Source organism: Hemitrygon akajei, chromosome 1, assembly GCF_048418815.1.
Source record: "Hemitrygon akajei chromosome 1, sHemAka1.3, whole genome shotgun sequence".
Taxonomy (NCBI): Eukaryota; Metazoa; Chordata; class Chondrichthyes; order Myliobatiformes; family Dasyatidae; genus Hemitrygon; species Hemitrygon akajei.
The window spans coordinates 83,369,955-83,390,792 of record NC_133124.1 but is presented as its reverse complement, the minus strand read 5'-3'; the positions used below and the strand labels follow the sequence as shown (position 1 = coordinate 83,390,792).

The 20,838-nt window shown below is 39.8% G+C and overlaps 1 protein-coding gene across 3 annotated transcripts in view; it reads right to left on the bottom strand.

Annotated features, from left to right (window-relative positions):
* The window catches only part of ldlrad4a (low density lipoprotein receptor class A domain containing 4a), a 247,393-nt gene that overhangs the window by 172,947 nt on the left and 53,608 nt on the right, over positions 1-20,838 (bottom strand). For all 3 annotated transcript variants that reach the window (XM_073046744.1, XM_073046752.1, XM_073046738.1), the window contains one exon: positions 19,138-19,278. In XM_073046744.1, coding sequence (XP_072902845.1) covers positions 19,138-19,278 — 141 coding nt within the window. The remainder of the gene's footprint in view (positions 1-19,137; positions 19,279-20,838) is intronic.

Below are 20,838 nucleotides of genomic sequence, written 5' to 3'. Positions count from 1 at the left end.
CCTCACCTGGAAGGACTGTTTAGGGCTTTGAAAGGAGGTGAATGGATATTTTGACCAGGATCCTCAAGAGTCTACACATTTATGAGGATTAAAAAATCATTTTTAAATTGACTTTTTAAAATGATCTATAGATGCAGTAAACAGCAAACAGGAGCAGAACTAGACAATGTAGAATAAGCTGCAAGTTGAACAATAATGAATCAAATTCAAAGGATAAAGGGAAGAAGAAAATCCACACAAATTCTGCATAATTAGTGTTGCATACTGAAATTTAGAAACATTGTAACCTTAACAGCTCCATGTTTAATCCATGCAAAATAACAGTCAACCAAGGTTACCTAACCATGTAAGAACAAGAAAAATTATGAACAAATTGTCAACAAATTATCCAGTACTCTGTCACATTATGAAAATTAACTTTACATTTCAAGATTGAAGCACTGGGTTACTGGAGGGGTTAGGTTTGAATGAACCAAAAGATCATAGTTATGATGAATAAGGAAAAATTAAGAAATTTACTTTCTGGATCTAAGAGATGATAAAACTGAAGTATCCAAGATAGCTGGCAGAAATGAAAAGGCAAATGCAGACTATGTATTCAAACTATAATGCCAGCATACAACAAGGGATTATAGTTTCAAACTAAAATATAATAAAATTAGATATGAATCTTAATTAAGAATTTCTAATGCAAAAAATAAAGTCCCAGATAGAGCAAGAAAGATACAAATCTAGGAAAACATAACAACAGGAAGCAGCAAAACTAACTAACCAGTGATCACAAATTGGGACAGATGGAGTTGTCTGTGAAAAAGACAACATCCTTACAAAATTCATTTTGTGAGGATTAGAATATAAAAGCAAGGATGCAATGTTGAGGCTTTATAAGGCATTAATCAGTCCACATTTGGAGTATTGTGAGCAGTTTTTGGCCCTTATCTAAGAAAAGATGCACTGGCATTGGAGAGGGTCTACAGGAGGTTCACGACAAATGCCAGTTAACAAATTTCACGTCACATGCCAGTGATAATAAATCTGATTCTGATTCTGAGAATAACTCCAGGAATGAAAGGGTTAATGTATGAGGAGCACTTGATCACATGGGCTTATACATGCTAGAGTTTAGAGGAATGGTGGGGCGGGGGTGGGAGTGAAATCTTATTGAAACTTATCGAATATTGAAAAACCTAGATGCTTCCTATATTGGGTAAGTCTAGGACCAGAGAACACAGCCTTAGAATGGAGGGGCTCTATTTACAACAGAGATGAGGTGGAATTTCTTTAGCCAAAGGGTAGAGAGTCTATTGAATTCATTGCCACAGATGGTTCTACAGGCCAAGTCATTGGGAGGTTGAGAGGTTCTTCATTAGTCAGAAAGTCAAAGGTTACAGGGAGAAGGCAGGAGAATGGGGTTGAGAGGGATAATAAATCAGCCATGAAAGAATAGTGAAACATTCTCAATGGGGCAAATGCATGGTTCTGCTCCTATGTCTTATGGTCATACAAACCCATTGGATTTTACTTCCAGCTATAAATAAAATAGCACATTGCTGCTCTCACACGATACAGAAATTTTGGCTAGGATCTTGTGAGGAAATGCCAGTGTTTACATGATGTTCTAAAGTTGTGGTCAAGTGTTCTAAGCAGTTTCCCCATGAGAATGCTTCAATGTACTGGGTTTTTCATTGAGTTCAGCGTTTGCAGCAATTCAGCACAACTTACAATGGGAACCTAGTGCAGGGATTGTTTCAGCTTTGGTTTCAATGGAGGAAAATAGTTTCAACAGTCTACCATACATAAATTGTGGTTTTGTTTTAGTTTTACAACTTTAACTGTTTTAATGTTTTAGTAGCTTCTAAACATTTCTAAAAGCCAGAAACTTAATGTTTTTGGCAGTTTTGATACTTCACAGATCCAAAACAAGTTGTTCCAGGTTTTTAATGGATCAGCCTTGTTCTAGCACCCATCCACATGATCCATTTACACAATGGAAGGACCCTTCTGCACAAACAAAAAATGGATGGAAGCCAATTCAGAAACACAATGGCTTGCAACAGGATCTACCCTTGTTGGTAGCAAGGCATCTTGCCAAACACTACAAATTCTAGGCAATTAATTTCTCATGGAATAAATAATGTTTGCAAATCTTTGTGAAGTTACTTCTACTGTAACCTACTCACCATCCAGAACATTAGCAACTGTGGTACAGTGTAATGATTGCCAAAAATGCTCAATTATAGTTCATGATGAGATTTGAACTGCATCAAATAAATCTGACAAATAAATAACATGAGGTTCCAGAGCATATAGGAAGTGTGCAAAATTTTAACTGGTCTATTTGATTATGCAGGAAGGATTAAATTTGATGCTTAAAAAGAGGCAGCTGAATAACTGAATATTCAGAAAGGGTAATGTTATTAACATTGTCTGATCAGTCTGCAAACTACATAAATTAGAGTTGAAGTCAATAATGTCATTATGTGCACAATCATTTCCCACAGCTAAGTAACACAGAACTTCAAATTATGGTATCTATAAACCTATTACACTCAGAGCCCACATAATGCTACCCCTCTTAGTTCTGCGTTGTTACAACAAAGTTATTCAATTCTTAATTCAAATGTTTTTAAATTACAATTCATTCTAAACAACACTTAAAACTTCTCAAGAGCAGCCACCGTTACAGTAAACGTTCAATCAGCCAATGAGAGCACTTTACATATGCTCTGAGCCACTCACAGCTAATCACATATTAATTCATGCTCTGCCTCCCCTGCACAATGTTCTTGCTCCCTTGCCAATTTATTCCATATTTTTCCACCCATAATGTCTGGAAAATGGCCTGCAACTTACAGTGAGAGTAGTACTTCTAATGGTTAGGAAAAACACTAGCATGGATGTGAAACTGCAGGTGACACAACATTTGAAAGCTGGTCAGCATCAGGTTGATGCTGGCACCTCTTTGGAATTAGCTATATCGACAATCAGACCAATTATAAAAAATGCAGACAAGATAAAAGCTTCTGCAACAATGACCTCAAAGTTATCATTAACAAAGGTGGCTTGTTCAAGGAGCCATTTGCTTGATAAAAATAGAAAAGAGACTAAATGTATGGGTGGATGACCAAATACAACAGAACATGTCCTTAAGCCAGCTGATAATACCACCACCCACTTCCCTCTACTGCTGCTGTGATATGTTGCTGCACCAGTGATGTACAGGTTAGGTCTATTTGAGTGTTTGTTATTCCACGAAATTCAGTGTAATATATCATATCCCAAGTGTGAATTTTTTTAAAAATCAGGCACACATGTCCATTTATGTAATGTTATAATCACCCCACATAGCGCCGATTTACATAGTGCACCACCTCTGAGGTACGCATCCTCAGCATTAAGCAAGGTCTGAGTGTGTTTAAAACAAGGGACTTTACCCATTTCTAGACTATTGTCTGTATTGATTGGTATTTGATTAGAGAAGAAAATGTCCTTACATTTCCAATTATCTAAACCAGTTGCTCAGTGTTATATCCTGAGAGACCGCAGCTTCACTTGGGCATTGTCTGCCTAGACAGTATTCATGATCCATCTGTTTCCTACAGCCAGGATGATGACAAACACTATTAGAATTCAAAGACCTTCCGAGTGCAAGTCAGTCATCCTACTCTGAAAATTACTATCATTTAAAAAACTCTTAAAATAGCATCATCCATTTCATTAACATCTGCAGCAGACAGCTAAATATTTAATAAACTTTATAAATTTCCCTTCTACCCAAGCCACTGCATACTAAGCAGAATCCAACCAAATTTATTCAACTAGTTTTCTCATTTTTCAAAACCAGACTGTAGGGCTGATAAAATATTAACTACATCTTTGATATCAAAGAATTGTTATGCAAATTATCTTTCACAACCGCATGAAAGATCTTCACGGTCAGTAACAAAGTTTTAAATGGTAGTATAGGCACTAAACATAAACAATAACCAACTGTTATGGAATCGTACAACATAGGAAAAGAATCTTCAGCCTATCACATCAATAGCTACCATCAAGTACCTATCTAAACTAATCCCACTTACCAACCCTTGCTCCATAGTTCTCTGTGACTTGACAGTACAAGTGCTCATCCAGATATTACATAAATATGATCTAAAGAGCATTTTTATGTTGATTGATCAACAAACATTGGCTAGAATATTGTCAAGGATAAATCATTTCTTCTTCAAGAAGTGCCACAAGATCTTTTACATCCACATAAGAGTGATTTTGGGAGCTGAATTTTCTAAGACAATAAGTCAACAGCACCTGACATACTCAGTCCTGAACTGCAGTATGTCTCAATCATATGTTCAAATCACTGAAATGAGATTTTAATCAATGCTTTTCTGACTACAGAGCAAATCTGCTATGATTATGTGAGAGTTTCTACAGTTTAAAACTAAATCATACTGTGGCAGTCTACCCCTGGGCAACCAAGAAATGTTTGGAATAGGAATATAAATCCAGTTAAGATCTCAAGTTTGTTCCACCTATTAGTAATCTAAATCTTAAACCCATACATTTGCCTAATACATAAAACTCTGGTTAGTTCTGGATTTCAAAGATAGCTTAAGGGGTGAAGCATTCAGCTACAAGGTTAAGCTAGAAAAGCTGGGATTGTCTTCCACAAAGCAAAGAAGGTTGAGTTGAAGTTTACTAGAAGTAGACAAGACCAAGATGCTTAAGGCATGGTAAATTAACAGAAACTGCTCAATTGGCCATGGTTCATACCTGGGGAAAGTGATTCAAAGTGACAGGCAGAAGATACAAGAGTGTGTGTATTTTAAAGACATTTTAGAACAAGAAGAAATTTTAAAACTCACTTAATGTGGATACAATTTAGAATTCAGTATCTCTAAGAGTCAAAGATTTTTCATTGTGTATTCAATTCCAATTTAATGTTACCCCTTTCCCCCTCTCCACACAAACAGCAATAAACACTAAAAGAGTACATTTTTGTCCTTATCTTGGATATATGGGTCATGAACTAAGAATTCTGTAAGTTCAAATTTTCATAACCCGAACGGTTGTTACACAGGAGTTACCTATATTGAATGCATCCAGCAATGTATTGCAAACAAAATAACATGTGCATTCAGTTTACATGACAAAGGGACTTTGTTCCAGTTGTTCAATCACAAACTGCCAGATGTTTTGTCACTAACTCAACGGCAAAAGTAGGCCTTTCAAGAAAATGTGGCGGAATGCAAAGGATGGAACCAATTAGTGCAGCACCACACAGCCCAATGAAACAAAACATAATGAGAGCTTTATAGAGTACTGGTATTTATCAGTCAAACAGGATGTTTTAACCATGGAAACCTTCACAAGTAACTTACCTGCTAAGCTAAGCTGATCTGTTAACTATGATGATCACTGCAAAATAAGCATCTATCATTAAGAAGGTTCTTTCATTATTGGCAAATTCAAATAGTAGTTTGACTTAATGTTCTAAGGCACCATTTCACCTGTACAAACACGCTGGAACAACTAAGCAGGTTGGGCAGCATCTGTGGAAATGAGCAGTCAACGTTTCGGGCCGAGACCCTTAGTCAGGACTGAAGAGGGAGGGAGCAGGGGCCCTAAACATTGACTGCTTGTTTCCACAGATGCTGCCCAACCTGCTGAGTTCCTCCAGCATGTTTGTACGTGTTGATTTGACCACAGCATCCGCAGTGTACTTTGTGTTTACCATTTTACCTGTAACTGCTTAGCGCAAGGATTTTGAAACTTATCAATAATCTTTCATAGTAGAATATATGCTGCTCTGAAGTCTTCCTCTGACCTACCCGATGCTATATTATGTGTATGACCTCCTATTGGCCATCTCTATCATACCAGAACACCTGTAGATTTTAAATTAACTCTTACAATAGTTACACAAGCAAGCCCTAAGATTAATTCAAGCAAGGCTCAATTAGTAAACTCAGAACTTAGTCCTTCACACCTTGATTCTATCTTTTCTTCTCTCACTTAGTTCCTTTCTACTTACCTGCATATCTATGACACTGCTGATACCTTCTGCCACTTTGGCCATTTCAAATTCCTTGGACCTAACAAGCTCATTGCCTTTAACACCTCCATCCAACATCAGGCTCATTTGAGAGTCCACTTCTTTCTTGAATAGAGGGTGACTCAGCTCCCCTCTATTAATAATATCTTATTGTCCCAAAATATTAACTTCCCATTTCCCTTTACAGATAGTACCTGACCTGTTGAGTTCTTTCAGCAGTCTATGATCTTAGCTATGATCTTTGAATCCTCTTTGGCTACAGGGGAAGTGCCAGAGGACTGGAGAATGGCAAATTGTAGTTCCTTGTTTAAAAAAGGTAATAGGGAGAAAACTGGGAACTATAGATCGGTGAGTCTTACATCGGTTGTCTGCAAACTACTGGAAAGGATTCTTAAGGATAGGATCTACGAGCATTTGGAGAAGTACAGTCTACTCATGGATAGTCAACATGGCTTTATGAAGGGAAGATCATGCCTCATGAGCCTGATTGAGTTTTTTGAAGAGGTAACAAAAGAAATTGATGAGGGTAGGGCAGTGGATGTGGACTACATGGACTTTAGCAAGGGATTTGACAAGGTCCCTCACGAGAGACTCATCCAGAAAGCCATGAGGCATGGGATAAGTGGAACCTTGGCTGTTTGGATAAAAAATTGGCTTAAAGGAAGAAAGCAGAGGGTAGTTGTGGAAGGAAAGTATTCTGCCTGGAGGTCGGTGACTAGTGGAGTGCCGCAGGGATCTGTCCTGGGACCCCAGCTATTTGTGATTTTTATAAATGACCTGGATGTAGAGGTGGAAGGATGAGTGAGTAAGTTTGCGGATGACATGAAGATTGGAGGAGTTGTGGATGGAGCTGCAAGTTGTCGAACATTAGAAGAGGATATAGACAGGCTGCAGAGTTTGGCAGAAAAATGGCAGATGGAGTTCAATCCAAATAAGTGTGAGGTGATGCATTTTGGAAGGACAAACCAGAAGACTGAGGACAGGATTAATGGTCAGTTACTTAAGAGTGTGGATGAACAAAGGGACCTTGGGGTTCAAATCCATACATCCCTCAAGGTCGCTGAGCAGGTTGATAGGGTAGTTAAGAAGGCCTATGGGATGCTGGGCTTCATTAACAAGGGGATTGAGTTCAAGAGTAGAGAGGTCATGTTGCAACTCTATAATAATCTCTGGTGAGACCGCACTTAGAGTATTGTGTTCAATTCTGGTCACCTCATTATAGGAAGGATGTTGAAGCAATGGAGAGGGTGCAGAGGAGATTTACTAGTATGTTGCCTGGTTTGGAGAACAAGTCACATGAAGCAAGGTTTGCAGAGCTGGGACTTTTCTCTTTGGAGCGTAGAAGAATGAGAGGGGACTTGATAGAGGTCTACAAGATTATGAGGGGCATAGATAGGGTGGATAGTCAGTACCTGTTTCCCAGGGCACCAATAGCAAACATCAGAGGGCAAATGTACAAAATTAAGGGAGGGAAGTTTTTTTACACAGAGGGTTGTGAGTGCCTGGAATGACTTGCCAGGGATGGTGATGGAGACTAAAACATCAGGGGTATTTAAGAGCCTCTTGGACAGGCACCTGGATGAAAGAAAAATAGAGGGTTATGGGGTAGTGTGGGTTTAGTACATTTTTTAAGGATTATATGGGTCGGCACAACATGGTAGGCTGAAAGGCCTGTACTGTGCTGTAATGTTCTATGGTTCTATGGTCTGTTGTTTGATTAATTTACTAAATTGCTAACTGAATTTCATTATAGGAATAATGGTCAGTTACTTAGTGTTCTATGGTTCTATGGTATATTTTAGGTCAGAACTGTCACTGTAAATGGATGATGACCAAAGATTGCATTCACTGGGAAGTTTACTAAGTCCTTCAAAAAGAATTAGACATTTCCCATAAGCTGCCCAACAGCTACCATCCACAAAAACAAGCAGAAATACTATTAAATCATAAAGTCATGTTCTTTAGAGAAACAGCACTGTTACAGGTCTTTCCTGGCCAACGAGCCTGAGCAACCCAATTACACCCATGTGACTAATTAAGCTATTATGTTTTTGGAATGTGGGAGGAAACTGGAGCACTCAGAGGAAACCCATGTGATTATAGGAAGAGCATACAAATTCCTTACAGTGTACTTGATGAGCGTAATAAAATAATGATGAACTATGCAACTGAGGGATCATTATTTAAGCTAAATTAACTGGGCTGGGTCATTTTACATCATTACAGCTTGAAGCTCATTTCTGATAAGTTAGCCAAAGGGTATGGGGGTGGTCAAACTATGATGACCATCAGATGAAAAACATGAAGGATTAAATACAACACAATTTTTTGGATATAACAGGATACAACAACTCTCATTACAAGTTGGATTAGATTATGACAGGAAATTCTAGGATTGGGCACAGAATACAACTCTTAAGATTAATACAAAAATATATTGGAAATTAATCAACAGAAGAATGTGGGTGGAATAAAAAAATGGATTGTTGATGGTCAGCATGGACTTGACATGCCAAGAGGCCTGTTTCCATGCTGTAGGTCTGTTATGATTCTGACCAATTAGTACCTAAATATGAAATGTTTTGCCCGTTTATATTGATGTGAAGTAAAATTGGCCATAAGTAATTGTATCTAAGTGTAAAGCAACATAGCATAGGGTTAAGAATATGTGATGTCAGCTGAACGGCAAAGATTCAGTTTAAAAGTACCATACTTAAAAGGTGAGGGTAGTAGTACTGAACAAACATTTCTTGATCATTTTAGAGTCAATTGAGTAAAACAACACAGAAACAGGCCTTTCAACCCATATAGTCCATACCGTACTACTCAAAAAAAAATCTAAGCTTGTCACATTTGTCTGGGTTTGGCCCTTATGTTTCTGACCCTTCCCTATCTACGTACCTGTCAAATGTCCTTTAAATCAATGAAATCAAATCATTTCTGCTCCACAAAACTCTGCTTAAGAATAGCTGCAAAATTTTAACTGCGCAGCAGGATGCAAACTCCAGCCAATTAAGAGTTAAAAAGTTTTCAACCATTATGTGGGTGACCATACATGTGTTTTTGTTTACTGTAATCAGGAGCTTTGATTTTGTTACTATTTAAAGAGATGCATCAGAACTGAAACAAATTATTAAAAATGTTTCTATTAAGTGCACCTTCTTTGCAGTAATCCTAAATAATAAAAAGGACAACTGATTGTGTTAAGAAATATTGTTAACAAAAGACAAACCAAAGAGGATATGTACAATTGTTCACAAGATCAGAGATTGGAGAAAGTTAAGAGGGACTACAGTCAAGAACTAGAGAAGTTTGGAAGCACAGAAACTACTTTCACTGATAACCTGGCATCATTGTAGTATTTTCTTAGTATACCTTAGATGAACTTAAATAGCCTAAACTTTATGTGAAATTTGAGTTGACAAGAACTCACATAGGATAAGTTGGGATAAAGGGACTTGGGGGGGGGGGGGGGAGGAACCAGTGTATTCCAATCCTAGTGCTATATTGTTCATCGCACATTGCAAAGTTTAAGTTTGAAGAGAGCCTTTATCTCTCAAGTTAAATTACTTTAAAACAATCCAAGATTATGAAGGGTTATGATGGGGGGGGGGGGGTGGTTAACAGAGATAGTTGATTTCAAATGGTGTACAACACAGAACAAGAGAGTTATCATGAAAAAATTCATAAAGAAATGAATGCAATTTTTTCTTGGATTGTGAAATTTACAAATAATTGCTACAGCATATTCCTTATATGTGTGTGTTTTTGAACTTGCCTGAAAAATGGAACATTTAATGTTTTTTTGGAGGAAGGAGAGAAAAAAGATCATGTTCATCTGTGTTACATCTCGTCTGCATCCTGAAGGTAGATGCTGGCTTTACAGCAACTTGGACTTACTGAAGTTAATTGAAGGTGAGAGCCCTGTTTTCATGTTGTACAACTCCATAATTCTATGACCAGGCACCATTCCATTATACACACAAAATGCTGGTGGAACACAGCAGGCCAGGCAGCACCTATAGGAGAAGCACTGTCGACGTTTTGGGCCGAGACCCTTCATCAGGACTAACCGAAAGGAGAGATACTAAGAGATTTGAAAGTAGTGGGGGGAGGGGGAAATGCAAAATGATAGAAGATCGGAGGGGGTGGGATGAAGCTAAGAGCTGGAAAGGTGATTGGCGAAAGTGATACAGAGCTGGAGAAGGGAAAGGATCATGGGACGGGAGGCCTCGGGAGAAAGAAAGGGGGAAGGGGGAACACCAGAGGGAGATAGAGAACAGGCAGGTTGATGGGCAGAGAGAGAGAGAAAAAAAACAACTATATATGTCAGGGATGGGGTAAGAAGGGGAGGAGGGGCATTAACAGAAGTTAGAGAAGTCAATGTTCATGCCATCAGGTTGGAGGCTACCCAACCGGTATATAAGGTGCTGTTCCTCCAACCTGAGCATGGATTCATCTTGACAGTAGAGGAGGCCATGGATAGACATATCAGAATGGGAATGGGACATGGAATTAAAATGTGTGGCCACTGGGAGATCCTGCTTTCTCTGGAGAACCAAGCGTAGGTGTTCAGCGAAACAGTCTCCCAGTCTGCGTCGGGTCTCACCAATATATAAATGGCTACACCGGGAGCACCGGACGCAGTATACCACACCAGCCGACTCACAGGTGAAGTGTCGCCTCACTTGGAAGGACTGTCTGGAGCCCTGAATGGTGGTGAGGGAGGAAGTGTAAGGGCAGGTGTAGCACTTGTTCTGCTTACAAGGATAAGTGCCAGGAGGGAGATCGGTGGGAAGGGATGGGGGTGGGGGGACGAGTGGACAAGGAAGTTGCGTAGGGAGTGATCCCTGTGGAAATCAGGAGGGGGGGAGGGAAAGATGTGCTTGGTAGTGGGATCCCATTGGAGGTGGCGGAAGTTACGGAGAATTATACGTTGGACCTGGAGGCTGGTGGGGTGGTAGGTGAGGACAAGGGGAACCCTATCCTGAGTGGCATGAACATTGACTTCTCTAACTTCCGTTAATGCCCCTCCTCCCCTTCTTACCCCATCCCTGACATATTTAGTTGTTTGTTTCTTTTCTCTCTCTCTGCCCATCACCCTGCCTGTTCTCCATCTCCCTCTGGTGCTCCCCCCTCCCCCTTTCTTTCTCCCGAGGCCTCCCGTCCCATGATCCTTTCCGTTCTCCAGCTCTGTATCACTTTCGCCAATCACCTTTCCAGCTCTTAGCTTCATCCCACCCCCTCCGGTCTTCTATCATTTTGCATTTCCCCCTCCCCCCACTACTTTCAAATCTCTTAGTATCTCCTTTCAGTTAGTCCTGACGAAGGGTCTCAGCCCAAAATGTCGACAGTGCTTCTCCTGTAGATGCTGCCTGGCCTGCTGTGTTCCACCAGTATTTTGTGTGTTGTTGTTTGAATTTCCAGCATCTGCAGATTTCCTCGTGTTTACCATTCCATTATTCCCACTTCCACAAGTGGACTTGTCGTGTAAGAATTTTCAAGCCTCACTTGAAGGAGTGAGCCTAACTTCATTTGTTCTTTTCCCAACTACATAAAAGAATGTCCATTTATTAGAAATATATTTTAAATTAGCTTACCAAACAAATATTAACATAGCAAGATTGATTTTAATATAAAATATTTATTAAGAATTTAAATCTTGCAATAATTTTTGTAAAGTTGGAGCAACAAATAAGTAATGTTGATAATAATGTAATAAAAAAATGTCAGCCTTGTCACATATGTAAAAACTGGCAATTAAGAGTACAAGCAGACTTCAGGTTACACACAGGTTCCAATCCTGAGAACTGCCCATAAATGGAATTTTTCATGTGAGAAATGAACAACTTTCCTCAAAACCAAGATACATGCAGATATTACAACAATGAATGAATAGAAAAATAAAACACCTTGGCAACTGACTGACAACAACTTTTATTTGAGGTAATTGATTAATTGTATTTCCATTTTAAAATGTCTTCCTTAATTGCATTGGTGAATTTGTATCATTGACTGCTTCTAATTCTAGTTTTAACTGCTGTCAAACTAAGGACTTCTATGAAACGCTTCCAATTGTTGTTTGATCTAAAGAATTATCACCTTCGCGCCATCCGCCGTAACAGGCAGGATATCCTGTTGCCCAGCCATTTTAATTCCACTTCCCATGCCCACACTGACATATCTATCCACAACCTCCTTTACTGCCAAGTTGAGGCGAGATTCAGATTAGAGGAACACCTTTAGAGTCGCCAATCTGATGGCATGAACAGCTATTTCTTTAAGTTCTGATAACCATTCCTCTCTGAACTTCCTTTGTTTTCCCTCATCTTATTTACCCCATCACTCTTTTTTTCCCACTCTCTCACACTCCACATCTGCCCAGCGCCCGCATATTCGTCCTTCTGGTTCTCCTCTTCCTCTTTATTTCATGGTCCACTGTCCTCTCCTATCAGATTCCAGCTTCCTCATTTCCACTTATCACCTCTCATCTTCTTAAATCATTCCCACTCTCCCCCTCCCCTACCTGCCATCTTTCCCCTTTCACCGAGATTCACTTGTCCCACCAACTCTTACTCCACCCCCTCCCCCATCCTTTTATCCTGGGTATCTACCCACTTTCTTCGCAGTCCTGGTAAAGAGTCTCAATCCAAAAAGTCCACCGTCCACTTCTGTTCATAGTTGCTGCTTAACCCACTAAGTTCCTGCAACATTTTGTCTTGTGAGATGATATTATTTCTATTTTTCTTGTTTACGTGGATAATAAAGGTACGGGATTAAGAGCATCCTCAGTTTTCTGTACACATGACTACTGTGTTCTTTTCATTCTTGTGGTTTATTGAAAAAAAGCAGATACAACTCAATCTCTAGTTTGGGAGAAGAAAAAGTTCAGTATTGTTTGTAGATTACAGTAGGTTACCCTTTATTTCCCTAGGCTGAGCAGCAAACACATGCTTGACACGGAGGAATTTGCATAAAGTCAGATTCAAGTTCAATTTCAAGTTCAAGTTTAATTATCAATCAACCATGCATGAATACATCCAAACAAGACAGTGTTCCTCCTTTTGCAAGCTGCAAAACACAGTACCAACAGTCATATACATTAAAAGGCACATATAAGATAGCAAGCAAACATACACAAATATATAGGCCAAGTTCCTGAGTAGCATATCCCCTAAACTGGGGATTGCCTGCATACAAAATAGAGAAGTGATTGCATTACCTATTTGCCTTCAAAAAACTTTGATTTTTAAAAAATTGTTTTTGATAGGACATTATCTCTGAAAACTACAATAAATATTGTGTTTTAGGTGTACAAGAAATGTTGTCATTACACCATGCACTATTTTAAACAGTTTTCATTATACTACAAGCTGAAAAGCTAAATAAAGATTTTCTGAAAACATTAATAAAGTTGTCAGGCAGGAACAAAATTTAAAATACTATTTGAATAAGCTAACTTGTTGTAACATAAAATGTTGGCTTCAATTCAGAACAAAACAAGGTGTTTAATGAAATTAAAGAATGCTAAATTTTGATTCACACTTCTGTTTTCAGTATGTCATGACCAGAATAAACTTTAGTTTTCTACAAACAACAATTCAATGCCATTTCAACCATTTCACATTCCAAAAACTCAGCTCAAAGCACCATTATGATAATACTGGAAATAAATAGATCTCAAATTGAGGGCACACCAGCAATGACAAATATACAATAAACCCCAAAACAGTACAAATTCATTTTATGAGCTTGAAACTTTCAGCTTTTACATTTGGTTTAGTTCAGGATATTTTCTTCTAGTTTAATACTCATGTTTGGAAAAGTAATTTCTTTTCAGATATATTAAGTACAATGAAATCAAAACCAATAAAAAATTCAGACTAGTTCAGGATTTGTTTGTATGCTTTTTTGAGACAAAAGTCTACAGTTTCCAGCAATCATAAACACCTTTTGCTTCATCTACACTTACATTCTTCTGGTCTTTTTCCAGAAGATTCCATTGATTAATGAACAAATCCCAAAAATAATTAGATTGGTCAATGGTCAATCTGAAACTTTGAAAAAATCTGCCACCTTTAAAAAATATCATGAATGTTAAATGAAATTTACTGTATTCTCTTCCTTATAATCCCCTCAGCCCTTTCAAGAAATCCTTTACGATTTCATCACTATTCATGTTTCATAACAAATAACCAGATTGAAAATAGTCTGTTCCCTTGTTGGTTTCACAAACTCATTCTTGTTCTCAAGGTTATCTTTGCCAATTTGATGGGAAGATTAAAAAGTCACCTGAGATCACTGTAGTAATCATTATCTCCTCATATAACATGTCTTAATGTTAATACAGCTACTGGTAGAAGGCTTATACAGTATTTCCACGAGTGACTTCTGTCCAGTACAGTGATCCAGCAAGGAAAACTTCCCTTGGATCACCAGGGTATGTTCCACATCCCACTCCTCCAACCATCCAGTTTGATACCAGCCCACAGCCCCCTCCCCATCAAGTTAAGTGAAGTCAGAGAAGTCATCAGCGTCAGCGCTAGGGCCGAATGGAATTTCTTACAAGCTCTATAAAACTGCCCTCATGTGCTAAAGACCCCATGGAATCTAATGAAAACTGTCTGTAAAAACCAGCGCATACCATCAGTGTACAAAGAGCTGTGTTCATCCTCTGAGCAGAGCACCAGTTCTATCAACCAGCTTTGCACTGCTGAATGTCGAGGAGAAAATCTTCTTCTCAGTTATGGCTAAGAGAATGACTAGCTACCTCATGAACATTGGATATATTGACACCAGCTGCCAGAAGGCAGGAGTTCCAGGCTTCCAAGGATGTATGGAGCATGTATCATTGATATGGGACCAGATCCAATGAACCACACGTGATAAAGGTGACCTACATGTCATGTGGTTGAATTTTGTAAATGCCTATGGATCTGTGCCTCATTGACATTGTGATGGATTTCTTTTACATTCCCATCTGCATTAGAGGCCTAGTTTTTGATTACTTCAGTGACCTCCAGATGGGCTTCTTCTTTCAAGACTTTACAAAAGGGAGGCAGCCTCCCTAAGTATGCATCGCAATGGTGTGTTACATCTCTCTGTCCTGTATGTGGCAGCCTTCGAGATCATGCTTATTGGAGCAAGGAAGGTGGTTGGAGGTATAAAGCTATAGTCAGGACAGGGCTTCCTCCACTGAGTAGCTAAAATGGGTGATGTCACAAGCATGCTTTAGATAGCTCTATGCACAAGAAGGCTGTTGAAGAGACTGAACAAGACTGGGCAAGGTTGAAGATCAAGCCCTCCAAGTCGCAAAGCCTATCCCTCCAAAAAGGCGTCAGAAGCAACAATATTACCTTTGTTGTAGGGCACGAGGAAATCCCACTTTTGGTCAGGCAGTCCATCCAAAGCCTTGGGAGGTAGTACACCGCAGAGCTCTCTGACAAGCAGATGGGAAAAATAGCACAGGAACAGTCCACAGGGCCCGGCCAGAATCAACTACAGCCAGCTATCCAGAAAGCATAAAGTGTGGTGTTATCAGTTCACACAGTACCAAAGAGTAAGCTGGCCTCTAAAAATGTGTAAAATCCCCTCATCAACAGCCAGCAGGCTGGATGGGATAGTCAACACGTACATCTGGAAATGGCTGGGGTTGCCTGGTATTTCTCGGACACTGGCCTCTTCAGGAAGAATATGTTGCGCCTGCCACCGAGATCCATTAGGCTGGAGTACGAGTGGAGCAAACCCTACTGGTTGTTGAGCTGAGTGATCCTACTGACCTGACCAATACCTCAATCCATACCGACTGTAAATGGAGAGTTCAAGCTGAAGTAGACCAAGCCATCAACAGGCTGCACCACGGCAGAGTCCAGGCTGGACATGCAGCAGGACTTGGCTGGGGGAAGGCAGCATGCTTCTGGTCCAAGGCTTCGAAAAAAGAGAGAAAAGTCATAGTAATAGAGGAGGTGACAAGGACGGAGCATGAATGCATAAGGGTGAAGGCAGGCGGGACAGGGCCGCCAGGGAAGATGGACAATATGGGAGAGCACTATCAACAGAACATTCAGCTAGTCTGACCTGTGGAAGGTACCACAAGCCAGACACAGCTTCCACATCAGGGCAACTTATGATAATTTGCCCTGCTCCCAAAATCTTCACGATTGGTTCAGCAGCGAGGATAGCTGCTCCCTGTATGATACCACCAATGCCAACCTCCAACACATCCTGGCAGGATGCAAGACAGTGCTGTCCCAACGGCTGTACAGATGGCAACACATCAGGCCCTAAAGAAGCTGGCAGAGATCCTAGAGATCTGTAGATGGGATGTGAGAAGCAGCCTTCCTCCAGTGTAACAATAACTCATCTCAATTGTTAAGGCTAGTAAGAGTGCTGAATGCTCCTGCCCAAGAGCTCCTTCAGGTCTCCTCTCCACAGTCAAGGAGTGGTGATATGGTAGTGTCTGGAGCGAGGCTCAGGAGGGCCACCAACGAGTTGGCTGAAGAGGCAGGAAAGGACAGCTTTTGGCTACAGCTGAGGAGGAAGGACAGAAATTGGGGAACTGACTAACCCCACTGAAAGCAGCAAGGGTTGGCAGGGTGATGTCCCTGCCACTGTCCACCACCAGGAGCTAAAGGAGCAAAGCATTAATGAATGGTGGTCCCTGGCCGATGACCCTACAGCTGACTTATGGGCACTGTTAGAGGTGCCGCAGGCAGCAATGCCAAGCAGGAAACATTTTCCTGTAAGTTTCATTGCCAGATTGAAAATAGTCTGTTCCCTGGTTGGTTCCACAATACTTCATACTTGCTCTCACGGTTACCTTTGGCAATTTGACAGGAAGATTAAAGTCACCTGAGATCAGTACTCATGATCTCTTCATATAAGGTGTCTTAATGTTAATGTAGCTACTGTTAGCAGGCCTATACAGTAGCTCCATGATTGACTTCTCTCCCTTGTTATTTATCTGAGATTATTTCCTACTATTGATCTCACTTGCTATATGGAGCTACCCCACCTCAATCCACGTTTGACATATCCTGTTGAACATAAAGCCCCCAGAATATTTACCTCCTATATTTGGCAATCCAGCAATCACATTTCTGCCATGCGTATCTGATCGCTTCTACTTGTGCAATAAATTCATCAACCTGATGCTAAAGACAGTATCTGTTCAAACAAAGTGCCTTTAATTTTGTCTTTATACCACTTTACTCTTACTCAACTACATTTGCACTGTAATGTCAGTTACAACAAGGGGGCATACTGGTGTCTGTACTGTTATTCTGTTCCTCACATGCGTACTACACTATGCATTTACCACCGTACCATGTGAGATATACATAAGGCACAGGACGGACGGATCACTTTTAACTTGTGTCGCTTGAGGGCCCGTTGGAAAACAATTGCTAGTCTCAATCAAGAAGCCCTATACACTGATAATTGTACACTTATGGCCCACACAGAAGCCGATCTCCAGCTACTTGTCGATAGGTTTGTAGAAGCCACTTGTCTGTTCGGCCTCATCATCAGCCTACAAAAGATGGAAGTTCTGTTCTAGTCTGGTCCAATGTCTACTATCCATGCATCATCCATCTGCATCAAAGGTACACAGCTTAGAACAGTTGAGGAGTTCAAATACCTTGAAAGCGTTATTTTGAGTGATGGCTCTCTAGAGAAAGAAATCAGTGCTAAGATTTGCAAGGCTGAACCAGCATAACATCTGAAAAGCCACAAAACTCAAGATGTACAAAGCAGTCATCCTTAGCAGTCTATTATAACGGCTGTGAAACCTGGACCATATACAGAAGGCACCTTAAAATGCTGGAACCCTTCCATACGTGTAGCCTGAGATCAATCCTGGGCATCCATTGGCAGCACCGTGCCAGCAGAGAGCACAAGCATAGAAACAATGATCCTGCAAGCCCAGTTTCACTGGACAGGACATGTTAGATGCATGGAGGATTCCAGAATACCCAAACGATTGTTATACGGAGAACTGTCTCAAGGAAGAAAAGACAAGGAGGTGATCTTGTAAGAGACTCATGGACTGTGTGAAAAGCAACCTCATGCATGTTGGTATTGCACCTAAGCAGCTTGAGCGGAGTACTCAGGACTGGACTGGATGGTGTGCTCTGGTAAGCCAAGCCTCCAACTACTTCAAGAATAGTCGCCATCCAGATCTGGTCACTGCTCAAGAGAGGAGAAAAATGGCAACATCAGTTGCTCCTACAGCAGCCAGATGGTTTAGTTGCCCTTATTATCAACATTTATGCCTTTACAGAATTGGACTGCAGAGCCACCTCAGAACGCACAACTGATGAGCTACACAGACAAACGTCATCGTCAAAAATGACAAACAAACAACATATTAATCATTTCTGTCATATTCTTATGATCATTACTCATTTTTCTACCCTGCACTATTGGTCTGCCCTTCCTCTCTATTATTGTAATTTTTTTCTTATCTGAAACCTTCCCCGATATCGAGTTTAAAACACTAACTGCAGACACAATTATTATATTCACCAAGATACTGGTCCCAGGCCATTTCAAGTCAGGTGCTTTCCTAACAGAACAGTTCTAACCGCCAATGCATTTGAACTGAAATATATTCTAACCAAACCAAACTTTGAATTGCATGTTCAACATTCTGATCTCATTGGTTCGATGCAATTCTCATGAGTTGCAGATAATTAGAGGATATCACCTTTGTGAATCAACTTTTTCATTTAGACTCCCTCAGTGAAACTTCTTATATCACCCTTCTGTATCACTGCAACCTGCAAGTGAATCTTTCCCCTCCCCCACCATATTCCTTTTGAGACCTTAGATGTCGTGAGTGTCAGCACTAGACAGGCATGACATAATTCAGGACTCACACATAACTGCAGTGAATAGTATCAGTGAGAAAAGTAAATTTCCATGTAAATCTCAAAGATATTTTGGTTTCTTCTTATTAGTTAACACTGAAAAATTCAAGCTGTATTCAAAATCTCAAGTCAATGACAACAAAAACAAAAAATCATAGTTCTCAACAGTTCATGGCAATATAATATATAACAGGAGCAAAGTTCAACACTTACAGTTAAAAATTGTTGGAGGTGGGTGTTCAGTTACTAGCGGACAGTTTTCTTCTTCACTATTATCCCCACAGTCATTTAGTTGGTTGCAAATCAAATTTCTGAATTTCAGACAGTTGCCATTGGTGCAGTGGAATTTGCACTCTGCAAAAGAGTATATTATTTACTTTCAGAGATCTTCAAATTAATTTGATAATAAATTGCTAAATAAATGTTCATATTTTTCAAATAAATTCTACAAATGTTTTCAGTTTTGAATGTTTGACAGTGTAATAATATTCAGTGGGTCAAATTTCAAGTTACTGATATAACTGTCCACAGCTGATTAAAAATACTTGATATCCTTTTGTTCTTGACTTTAAGTATGGCTATCAACATGCAAACAGTCACCTGAACAAGGTATACACTGAAAAATAACGAGCAACTCACTTGTAGAGTCATGATCACGGTTAGTTCTATAAAGGATGTAAGTCAACTTTAGAGCTTATGTTATGCTTTCAACCAAAACTACAATTTTGGTATCTTTTTTTGAGTAGGATTTTTTGAGCTAATCTACAAAACATTGTGTATCATATCAAGTCAAAAGAAAAACTCCAAGTCTGTCAACAATTTACTAGAAATTAAAAACCAATCTTGTGAGACTGAAAAAGTATTCATTCCCTTTGTAATTACTATGATAACTTTTCTCAGGTACAATATGTCTAATACCTTACTGAATCACCTAACTTGTTGATGTAGGAAATTGGAGGATCACCTGAATAAATATACCCACTCCCTGTAAGGGTCCAACAGTATGGTAGATTTTCAATAGACGAAACCAAAATAAAGACAAAATTGCTTTCAAGACCAGTCAAGGAAATAATTATTAATAGAGAAGCACAAATCTAGGGAAGGTTACAAAACCATCACAATATACTTCAGAGCTCAGTGATGTCCATCGTGAAAAAGTGAAAAAAATACTAAACCAAAGCCACACTGTCTAGGTCAGGCCAGCCCTCTATACATAGTCACCGAAGGAGAGTGCCACTTCTAAGAGATGCCAACAGTAACTCTGAGTGAGCTGCAGATGTCAGTGGCTACAACTAAAAATAATGTTCATGGTTCCAAAATCTCTAAGGGTTTGCACAAAAAGGATATTTATGGAAGAAATCTTGGCTAAGAAAACACATCTACTTTGCAACGCATCACTTAGAAAATACTGTAAAGGTGTGGAATGAGGTGGTCAATTGAGACTCAAGTGGAACTTTCTGGCCTCAACACTAAGTGGTACGTGTTGCATAAATCTAATACTGCACATCAGCCAGCTAACACCATCCCTACCGTAAAGTATGGTGGAGGTAGCATAATGCTTTGGGGATAGATTTCAGCAGCAGGGACTGGAAATCTGGTCAGAAAGATGAATGCATGAATATACAGAGATCTTAGATAAAAACTTGCTAGCCTCTGCCAGAATGCCTAAACCGGAGAGGAAGTTTGTCTTGCAGCAGGTCAGTGAACCAAAGCATACTGCCAGAACAACCATGGAGTGGCGTCAAATGAAGAAAATTGATGACCTTGAGTGGCCCAGACAGAGTCCAGACCTTAATCTGATCAAACATCTCTGACAAGACCTCAAGATTGCTGTTCAATGCCACACCCACAACTTGAGCAATTTTGTAAGGAGGAATGGGGAAAATTTGTTCTATGATGTTGTGCAAAGCTAAT